The following is an 11,381-nucleotide window of genomic DNA, read 5'->3' on the forward strand; positions in this document are numbered from 1 at the left end:
TTTTAATGATTGTATCGAATTATTTTGGCTAGATTCGAGCGAGACAGAGTTGAATAATCGAGGAAAGGGTCTACTAGTAGATTAAATTAGAGCAAGACGAGGTAAGTCTCTTGTCTAATCTTGTAAGGGAAAAATTACCTCATAGGTGATTAAATTAAATAATTATTGCTAATTGCGGGGGCTACGTACGCACGAGGTGACGAGAGTCCGTGCGTAGCTACTATTAATGCTAAAGTTCGGGTAGTTTAGGACTCAAAGAATGAATTACTTGTATAAATTATATTCTTTGTTTAATTAATATTACTTGTCTAATCTTGTGAATTGTTAGATAAAATTATTAAAGGATGAAAATCTCTTATACTTGATTTTTCTATTTAAATTAATTAATTGTTAAGAGAAATTGTTCTTCCTCCTGAATTTATCTTATAATAAATATACTCTCATTCCGGAGGTACATAAGAAAATTTTCTCCTTTCTTGTGGAGCGGGCCGAACGCCTCGGCAGGATAGATACATCTATGGATCGTGCCGCACGTTCCTCGGCAGTGTACACGAAACTATGGATCGGGCCGTACGGCCTCGGTAGAAATCGTGCTTGATAATAATAATAATTACACGATTTTTGGACAATTGAATTGTAGCTTGTAAAGTTATTTAATAAATTGAAAATTTATTGAAATTGAATTGCAGCTTGTATAGCTATTTGATAAATTGGAATTTTTATTGAAATTGAAGGATTTAATTAATAGATTGGAAATTGTTGCATTTGAAGGATTTTTATTATTTCTGCTAAATGAATAAAATTATTGATAACTCTGTGAATCATGCTGATTTGAATAATTATAATTTATTCCATTTATTATTGTTGACCCTTAGTGAGTGTCAAAGTCGGCCATCTCGTCTCTACCACTTCGAGATTAAGCTTGATACTTACTGGGTACACATTGTTTACGTACTCATACTACACTTGCTGCACTCTTTGTACAGGATCTGAGACAGATACGAGTAAAGGACCTATCATAGCACATCCTCGTTATCCAGGGGCATAGTGGTGAGCTGCCTTTCTGAGCCGTCCTGCAGCTACCAGTGCCTCTTCTTGTATTCTTAATTCTGTCTATTTGCATTTCAGACAGTATTTGGAGTTTTGTATAATCTACTAGATACTCATACACTTGTGATATCAGGTCTTGGCATACACATTGGTAGAATTTGGTGTCTTATTATTTTTCTTAGATTTAAATTTTATCGATATATGTTTAATTTATTAGTTGGCTTACCTAGCTGTAGTGTTGAACGTCATCACGACCTATAGGTGAAATTGGGTCGTGACAGGAAAATGGAGGGAAAATAAAATGTTGATTTTCCTTCCTTTACAAAGAAACATTGTCTCATATTGGAGGATGAAAGCTCATTTGTTGAGTATATATATATGATTACAATCCTTCTAGTTCTTAAAGAGTTGGGAAGAAGAAAAGTCTCGCGATATCGTCGTTGCTCGACTTCGGATTTTTTTCGACCAAATTTATTTGTTAAATATTAATATTTAGTCCAAATCGGTCTTTTTTGTGAAGTACCGCTACACCAGTATGTAATTCATTCTATCCTGAGAGGAAATAATCCATAACCTCGGGTACTAGGAGAGGATTGAATTCCTTAAAGAAACACTATGAATTCAGTGGGTTCAAATTAATTACTATTCCTTCTACATTTCTATTATTACGTTATTTTCTATATCCAGAAATATCTTACAAATACAGATTAATAACACCAGATTAATAACACACTTAACGACTTAAAGCACCGAATTACCCTCCTAGTAGTGAGAAAAAAAATTGGAAAATTGTGGTAATGAGCTACTTTTCTTTTGCATTTTGGTGGGAAAAAATGTTGTATGCAATATTTGATAAAGTTGCGTACATATTACTATCACTTAAATAAAGTTAATTGCGCGTATTTGACACCCATAAAAAATCAAGTGTCTTATGCATAAGGATATTTAAGTAAACTCCATAGGAAAAGCAATAGACCAGCATGACAAACAAAGAATTTTAGAAAGCAATTAAAGTTTACTCCTTTATTTTAGTGCTACTTTGCTCTGCTTTGTGCAAAATCGATACAGACTCAAAAACCTTTGTATCTTCAACCATATAGAAAAAAAATGCAATGTTCAGAAGAAACAATTGCTAGTTTGTTCTACAATTTCTCTAGCTCTTTTCTTCTTTTCTTACTGTTCTCCTACTTCACTTCCATTTTACTTGCCAAATTCTTCTACTTCCTTGGTGGAAATCCATTTTTCTGGAGGTATTTTTAGTTTTTCCTTTCCTCCTAATGTTTTAATTCTTAGTTTATATGGCAGAAAGGGCAGCCTGGTATACGAAGCATTCAGTTCAGGGATCGGGAAAGCGCCGCACCTCAAGGGGTGTGATATAGGGCAGTCTTTCCTAATATAAGTATAAGTGACTGATTTCACGAGTCAGAAAGAATTTCGGTTTACAATTTGACTAAAAAAAAGAATTGCCTTTTTTTTTTGTAGGAATCAAGATGGATATGAATTTGCTGAATTTTCTGACGATGAAGAAATGGAGGAAGAAAATGAGTATTACCATAATGATGCCCATCAGTCAGTGGAGGAAAATTATTTTGTAGCTGACATAATTAGTGAATATCAAGAAAATGATCAATTTCCTGATTTTGAGAAAGAAACAGAGGAAACTTGTAGTACTACTGAAGAAGAGTCTATTTATAGCTCAGTAGATTCAGAATCTATTCATACTTATGATGAAGTGGAAGTCAAAGAAAAGATTCCAAGAAGAGATGATGATTCTGATTCTTGTTGTTATTCTGAAATCAACCAAGTTGGCCCCACATCATCTCTTCTCAAGGAATTAAACACAAATAATGGACTAGACTTGATCGATAACAACATCAATAATCATGGTACTAAATTTTATAAATCTTAATAAACTTGTTATCTACCTGATATTATTTGTGTTTTCGTTTTTCTACTATTATGTTGTTGTTACTGTTTTCTTCAATTTTACGCTACTATATTTGTTCTCTGTACTGTTATGATTTTACATGTTTGTTTTGAGTCCGAGGGCCTATCGAAGCTAGAGGCAAACCCAAGGATTTGAAGGTTGCGGATGCACTTTTGTGTTCAAACAAAATCTGTTTTGTATATAGAGTGTCCACTACTAATATATATCTATTTTCTAAAAACATATGTATACATGAATTTTTTGCCGAACTTTATGAGTGTCGGTGGCCCCTCTTTGTATAGAATTGGTCCGCTTCTAATCGAAAATAATATCTCTACTTGCACAAGGTAGTAAGGTTATATATTCACTACCCTCCTTATACCCCTCTTGTGAGATTACACATGAGTTTAATTTGTTATTGTTAATAAGATTTGTTATGTTAGTAATGATGAATATTTCAAGCTTCTTGGCTAATTAAGGCATATTATTTTCTTGATTATGTTGATGTTACAGGAAACTGTTACAGGGAAATCATTAAAGACAAGAAAGTGATGGAAAATAATTTGTGTCGAGAGGAAAATATGTTTGTTAATGCACCATTAATATCAAAGTTAGAGAGCAAGAAGTTGCAATTTCAAGAAAAGGAAGAAGAGCATGAAATATTTGGAGATTCTTGTACTGTTGGTTCTACTTCTAAGAGTTCCACTGAATGGAGAAGCTCCATTAAAGACTCAACAACTGAAGATCCATTTTCTTCTTCTTCAAGGAGAAGTTGCCCTAAATGGGAGTCTTATACAATCTTCCAAAAATATGATGAGGAAATGCTGTTTTTTGATAGAATTAGTGCGCAAAAGCTACATGAAACAGGTAATTTTCTGACTTTCATCATTTTCTAGGTTAATTTCAACGTATGGTTACTAAACTTTACCTAATTATAAAACTATTTTTACCGCATGAAAAGAATTAAAATATGTGTAAATTCGTTAAAAAATACAAATGACAGGAAAATATCAATTTTTGATAATTTTATAGAGATGAACGACTTCAATACATCAATCGTTCTTCTTTTTGGTATCATTTAAATGATCTTTTCAATTGCCTTACGTTTAAAATTTGGGTAGGCAAAATTTGTACACTGAAATTTTTTCCATCTCTTAATTTAATGTGGAATTTAAAAAATGACAGAGTACTGATGTGGCGCATGACATGTCATAATCCGGCACTAAAAAATTAACCTTCTAGTTATTTAATTTTGTATTTTTTGAACAATTCATACATAGTTCAATTATTTTAATAATAAATAATTTTGTGACTTTACCTTATATAATAGATAATGTTCAGCAATTATATATGCAATTATCCCTCATTTTCTTTTATGTATTCTCACTAATATTGAAGTAACGTAACAAACCCTTATTCAGAAACTTTAAGATCTATTCAAGCATGTCCAAGATCAATATCAGATAGGATTGTTCACAAGTTATCAACAAGGAACAAGAAATCTTCAGATTATCGACACCATATTAATCCATTTCAAGAACTGGAGGCAGCTTATGTAGCTCAGGTGTGCTTAGCATGGGAAGCTCTGAGTTGGAACTACAAATATTTCCAACGTATAAGAGCTTCACGTAATAAGGAATCATCGGACCAAGGTTGTCCTGCTTATGTTGCTCAGCAATTTCAACAGTTTCAAGTTCTTTTACAAAGATATGTTGAGAATGAACCCTATGAACATGGGAAAAGACCAGAGATTTATGCTAAGATGAGAGGCTTTGCTCCTAAGTTGCTTCAAGTTCCTGAATATCGAGGTAATCAATTACTCCCTCAGTCCTCTTTTAGTTGTCAAGGTTACTAAAAATATTTGGCCCAGAATACTTGTCATTTTAAAAAATCAAAATATAATTAAATTTGTTTTTCTTATTTTGCTCTTAATTAATATTAATTGTTCTTTAAAATAAATCATACATTAATTATAGACTGCACATTTATTGAAGAGAGATAAGAATAAATTAGTTAGGGGCATGCGAAAGAAAAACATGACAACTAATTAAGAAAGAGCATCAATGTTTATGTTATTGTATCTTTTAATATGAAAGTCCTAGTTGAATATGGTCAACGAAAAAAAAAAATCTCATTTTTACCTAGCTAGTTTTTTTTACTTTTTAACCAAGGATTTAACTTAATTATATTCACAGTCGGCATCTAATGAATTTTTTGAAATTGTTAGAGCAAAATTTATTTTCTCTTTTCTCATGTTACCAATTCCGTTTATCATGGGTAGTTACTTATAACTATATTTTAAATAATCTGATAGTGGAAAAGAATTTTACACTGTGATCGTTATATAATACTAAAACTTGTTTATAATTATTACTCAAATTTTATCAAATAATCTCATACTTTTAAATAAATTGAAATGGAATCACACGTTCACTATTCAGTAGTCTTGTGTATTACAGGAATCGGGCGTTGAATATTAGAGAAACAAATATGACATGGAATATACACTATGAATCCTTAAAAATCTCTTAATATATCCGAGATGTTTTAATATATTCTTTACTTTATTTTGATTAGATTCGGAGGAGGATAAAGGGCAGGAAGATTATTGTTCAAGAATATCTTCAGATTCATTTCTCCAGATAATGAAAGAAGCAATCAAAACATTTATGAATTTCCTTAAGGCAGACAAGGAGAATCGTTGCCAAATATTAATGGCAGCTTTCTTTAAAAGAAACAGAAGAGGTTCAGCTGATGCAACTCTCCTCCTCTTACTAAAGAAAGTCAACCAAAAGGCAAGTATCTAAACACTATTTTTGTAATTAATTTTTCTTTGTTCACATTGCTATCTTTGAAATTCACAACTATTTATACTAGAGTTAAGTATACTTTAAAATGTAAAGAACTTTTTACACTATGAAGTTAGCCAAAAGATATCAAAATAAATTTAATTGAAATATGAGATTTGTAATCTTGAAAATAAGACATACTGGACCCGTTTGGACATAAAATTTGGTTGAAGTTTTTTCTAGAAAAATTTCACTTTTTTTCGAAATCAGCGTTCGAATATAAACTTTCCAATTTTCACTTGAAGATGCATTTTGGAAATTTTTGAAAATTTGAAAAAATCCGAAAAACTATTTTTCAAAATTTTCACTCAAATCGCTCACAAAACTTCAAAAACAACCCAAACTGAAATTTATGTCCAAACACAAATTTTAAATACCATTTTCACTTGAAAATTGTTTTCACCATTTTTTCGAATTTTACAATTCTTATGTCCAAACGACTACTATATTACTTGCTACAACATGTAAAGGTGACCGAGTGTAAAAGTTTCTTACACTAACGGTGTATATAATTTGATTTTATTTATATATTATAAATACTGTCATTATCTAATAGTGTAAAAGATTTTTACACTGCTAGTAATTAATTTTATAGGTTGCAACAATCACTCACCATGTTTTTCAAGTTACAAAAATGCATACTTGTTATCATGTTACAAAAAGTTGACTTTTAAGACTTTGTAATGTAAAATCTTTTTACACTATCTATACATAAAAGCTAAATCCTGTATACATAATATTAATTGTTGAAGAATATGACTTGCAGAAAAAATCAAAGGTGAAAGATCTACGACGATCGGGGAAGTGCATGAGGAATAAAAGAAGGCTAAGAGAAGAGGAAGAGATGGGAATATTAATGTCTTTAATAGACCTAAAACTAGTGTCAAGGGTATTGAGAATGAGTGAAGTGAATGAGGAACAGTTGCATTGGTGCGAAAACAAGATGAGCAAAGTGAAAGTTTCTGATAGGAAATTACAAAGAGATTCTTCACCACTTTTCTTTCCAGCTCACTGATAATTAAGTACCCCACCAGTCACTAAGTTCATTTTACTTTGATGACTAGATCATGAATGTGCAATGCATGAATATGAATATCCTCAATATTCCTTTGCCTAGACATAGCTTTCTGTAAATACTACCACAAAAGGACAAAAAAAAAGGGGTGGCCCAGAAATAAAAGCAATCTCGGTCATGGGTTTGAGTCGCGTAATCAGGCTCTTGCAGAAATATAGGGTAAATTCTTATGATCTGGCACTTTTTCGGACCCTGCGCATAGCGAAAACTTAGTGCACGAGTTATCTTCGCATATGGGAGCTTTGGAAAAGTATGAAAGATGGAGTTAAAGGGATAGATGACTGATTGTTTTGGTGATATATTTTGACTGTACTGAATAAGGAAAAAGAGAGAAAAGCAAAGGGCAAAAAGGAAAGTGGATGAAAATAAAGACAAGGGTACGTAGCTTTAATTTACTACTACTACTACTACTTTTTAGAGCTTTTAAATAAGGGTTTATCCGAGTTGATTCAAAAGGCAAATTAAAGCTGCGGACCATGCAATGGAATTAAAAACAAGGTGGAGCATATGAAGGGATAAGATCTTGATTTGATTTTTGTCCCACTATGGTTTTAGAAATTAAAGGGTAGACAACTAAACAAATAAACAATAAGAGATTTATATTTATAGAGCAATTAGTATATGTCTTGATTTTGTATTAACTGTATTCTGTAGTTTAATTAGCTATGAGCCTATGATGAGGAAAAAATGTACACATTCAAATACTTGTACACATAGTTGATGGAGTAGTATTTAGACGACTTATATATGCGCTAATATTCAACTTTTTCTTTTCCATTGCCATGCAATATTTTGTAGACTGTGGTTAGGAACCTAATTCTTTTAAGAACTATTTTCTTCTTTTTTTCTTTTTTTTTCTTCCTTAAGAGCAGTTGTATTTAAATTTGGGGTCATATTGGTGAGTTGACCAAATTAAATTTGAACAAACTAAAATATGGCGAGTTGATAAACTATGTTATCGCATCTAATATTTCATCTAAAGTTTATTAGCTATAGAATTGAGTTGCTAATAGGATAACCCATCTCTAAGGAACAAATCATTAGCTAAGACACCATTCAAACCATAATTAGTACTTTTTGTACTCTACTTTTTAACAAAACTCTCGCATAATTTGATTTGGACTAATAATGTAACTTAAATTTACCCATGTTTTTGATTGGTTGATTTGGTTTAAATTTATTTTAATCCTTGAATGAATCACTTTCTCAGCCTCTTCAAATTGGATGAATTGAACGAGTTGCACATTTAAAGATCAAAATTGACGCACAAAGTTATGGAACGTCTCTAGTCCTACTAAGTGGCATTTGTTTCGGGGAAAAAAAGAAGCAATGATCACTTTTAGTCTGCTGTCAAAATTATTTATATTTAGTAGTCGTAAAAGTGTATAAAATATATATATATATATATATATATATATATATATATATATATATTCAAAAAAATATATATGTTTTGTCATTTTATTTTGAGAGCGACTTTACAGTGATATTTTTTCGGAAAAAACCCAGGTGAATTTTCATTTTATTTTTTTCGATTTTGCAAGAATATTGATAAACTTTCTCTAATGGTAATTGGTTTTAAGGGTTGATTTGAACAGCCCTATTCCTCCTGAAAGGACCGAGTCTGTATGGTCTCTTTTTCTTGGCTGTTTCAGTTATAAAGCGCATTGTATGTATTGGGTTTTTCTACAGTTTTGGGTTTCTTGTGACGGCCTAGCAATCCATAAGCAAAATTAAATTTGGGCCAGCATGGTCTGAAAATGCATTTTTCAGGGCAAGTGCACAAATAACCATTCTCATAAATGTTATGTAGAGATCAGCCAACACTTATTTTATCCTGAAATTTTAAACTTAAAAAATCTTAACTTCAGGACAACTCGAAATATTTTTTGTCATGAAAAATTGAATTGAAAATTTGAATTTTAGGATGCATTAGCTAATTCCTAAATAGCAGCCCTTTAAAGTACCTGATGTCGTATGGCTCTACTTGTCTTCCATGAGTTGCGTCCCAATGAAATATGGGGGAGTTGCCAAAAAGGTGATATTGCTTCAAGTTAGTTCCATTCCAAAATGTGCTAATTTATCCGCTACCATATTTTGCTCCATGTAAGTGTGAAGTACTGGTGGATTACTCAGGTTCTGGATCAGGAATCTGCAATCAGTAAGCAAAGGTGAGTACATTAGGAGTGGACCGTGAAGCATTTTTATTACCTCTTGTGCATCCATTTGGATTTCCTGTGGCGTTAGGTTATGCGTGGCTGCAATTTGCAATCCTCTTAGCAATGCCAGAAGTTCTATATCGATAACATTGGTTATTGGGTGTTGGCCCGCATAGCCCATTATCCAATCCCCTTTGTTATCTCTGAATACGCCCCCAAATCCAGCTGAGGGTTTTGTTTTGTTGACTGCCTCATCCGTGTTTAACTTAAAAATTCCATACGGAGGAGGTTCCCATTTAACTTACATAGGTAATTTTATTTTTTTGTGAAGTGAGCTGGTTGTTAGGTAGTAATATTCGTTAGCTAGTTGGTATATGGTGTTAGGACACGGTTTCACCTTTAAACTTTCAAAGCAGTTGTTGTTTCGAGTATTCCATAGATGCCATAAGGTAAAAGGAATTATTTGTTGTAAAGGAATGGTAACTGTATTTGAATGGTTATGTTGGAGAATGAGTTGTTTATGCTAAACAAGATTTGGAACTCCTACAGTGTTTATTGTTTGTATAAGGTTCCTTAATTTCAGATCTTGCCAGCATTGATTTGCATTTATACAATGTAATAATATGTGACTTACCGAATCCTCACCTATTTTGTAAATTGTGCACACGTTAGAATAAGTAATTCTTAACTTTGTGTAAGTAAGCTTTGGTTGGCAGTCGATTGTGGCTAATCAACCTTATTTGTTTTTTTATTTTTTGGCATTATGTGGAGTCGCCAAATCCAGCCATGATGGTTTGCTCCTTGGTGTGATTGTGTGAGTGCTTTATAGCAAGAGTTGACAGTAAATTTACCCGTTGGAATTAGTCCCTAAACGATACTATCAGGTGTTGTTACGTGTAGAGACATGTAAGTACTATTTATTCTGTCAACTATGTGTTGGGGTAAATCAAAGGATAGTTGATAGAATTGGCTACTGTTTATGTGTAAAATAGTAGCTATATTTAAATTATCTTCGTTACGTTTTAATGGCCCCTGAATAAGGCTTCGAATGTTGGTATTTGGAGCTAGCCAATTGTCCGTCCAGAATCTTACGTGGTACCTTTTGTGACATGCCAAAGTAATCCATTTTGACATGTCTTTCACCCACGATGATGTGTTTTCATAAAGTAGAGGTTCTTTTAATTGGGTACCTAGGCGTAGTAATATATCTAGATATTAGAATGGCTGCCCATGGTGCATGAGGGTTGTGAAATAGCCTCTAAGTTGTACTAGCTAGTAAGGCATTATTTTTATCCTTTAGTCGTTGAATACCTAGTCCTCCTTGTTCTTTTGGTGTAGTTATTTTTTCCCACTTAAGGAGATGAAGCCTTTTTTTTAGAAGTCGAACCCCAAACAAATAAAGTTCTTTTGGTAGCTTTCTAATTTTATAATTATATGAGTAGGAAGTGATATAAATTGTATTATATGATTGTGTATGAAATTTAGTGTTGACTTTATTAGGATAATATGCCCTACCATTGTGAGATGATTCGTTTTCCACCCTGCAAGCCTATTTTTAAAATTATCAATTATAAATTGAAATCCCTCTTGGTTGCCTTTGAAGTAAAGAGAGGGAATCCTAGATATTTACCAAAAGATTTTTCTTCCACTATATTGAAAGATGTAAGTATGAAATTCTTATCTGTGGGTGTGTAATATTTAGAGAAATAAACTCTTGATTTTTCAAAATTGATTTTTTGACCTGATAGTTGAGTGAAGTGATCCGGTAGATCAATAATTTTATGACAACTAGTAGTGTTTATAATGTCGTCCGCGAAAAACAAGTGTGATATTTGTGGAGTTTTGCGCTTAAGGAAATCGATTTCTATTGATTGTAGTCCACAACATTATTTATAATTCTAGATAACATTTTGTCACGACTCTAAACTCAAACTTGTCATGATGGCGCCTATCGATGGTACTAGGCCAGCCGACTCCTACAATACTACAATAATTCATTCACAGATATGCCAAAAGGGCGTCTTGTATAGCAGAATTTCATAAAAGAAATAAGGGTTGAACTCAAAAATAAAAATGCGGAATGAAAAGCCCCAAACATCGGGGTGTCACTGAATCATGAGCAACTACTAAAAACTGGTCCGACCATAATAAGACTAACATATTCTGGAAAAAAAATCCAAAAATATAACTAAGGGGAGATAAAGAAGGAAAAAACAGGGTTGCGATCGCCAGGCAGCTACCTTGCTAACTCCAATGATCAGCTACAGGAATATCAACAGCCGCTACCGTGACTAAGAATGCCTGGATCTGCACACAAGGTA

General features: G+C 32.5%; 1 protein-coding gene across 1 annotated transcript; it reads left to right on the top strand.

The window, feature by feature from the left end:
* Positions 1 to 2,025: 2,025 nt before the first annotated feature.
* On the top strand, positions 2,026 to 7,647 carry LOC107816457 (uncharacterized). Its single transcript, XM_016642180.2, has 6 exons — positions 2,026 to 2,300; positions 2,533 to 2,936; positions 3,491 to 3,844; positions 4,399 to 4,785; positions 5,555 to 5,772; positions 6,593 to 7,647. The coding sequence occupies exons 1-6, from the start codon at positions 2,158 to 2,160 to the stop codon at positions 6,839 to 6,841; spliced, it is 1,755 nt and encodes a 584-aa protein (XP_016497666.1). The 5' UTR covers positions 2,026 to 2,157; the 3' UTR covers positions 6,842 to 7,647.
* Positions 7,648 to 11,381: the final 3,734 nt, after the last annotated feature.

Source organism: Nicotiana tabacum, chromosome 15 (genome assembly GCF_000715075.1).
Source record: "Nicotiana tabacum cultivar K326 chromosome 15, ASM71507v2, whole genome shotgun sequence".
NCBI lineage: Eukaryota > Viridiplantae > Streptophyta > Magnoliopsida > Solanales > Solanaceae > Nicotiana > Nicotiana tabacum.

What these genes read in the sequence shown, in the direction of transcription:
- LOC107816457 (XM_016642180.2), top strand. Translation starts at nt 2,158, where the DNA reads ATGCAATGTTCAGAAGAAACAATTGCTAGTTTGTTCTACAATTTCTCT. An exon ending in TAACAACATCAATAATCATG is followed by an intron (nt 2,937 to 3,490) that starts GTACTAAATTTT and finishes TTGATGTTACAG; the next exon opens with GAAACTGTTACAGGGAAATC. An exon ending in TAAAGAAAGTCAACCAAAAG is followed by an intron (nt 5,773 to 6,592) that starts GCAAGTATCTAA and finishes TATGACTTGCAG; the next exon opens with AAAAAATCAAAGGTGAAAGA.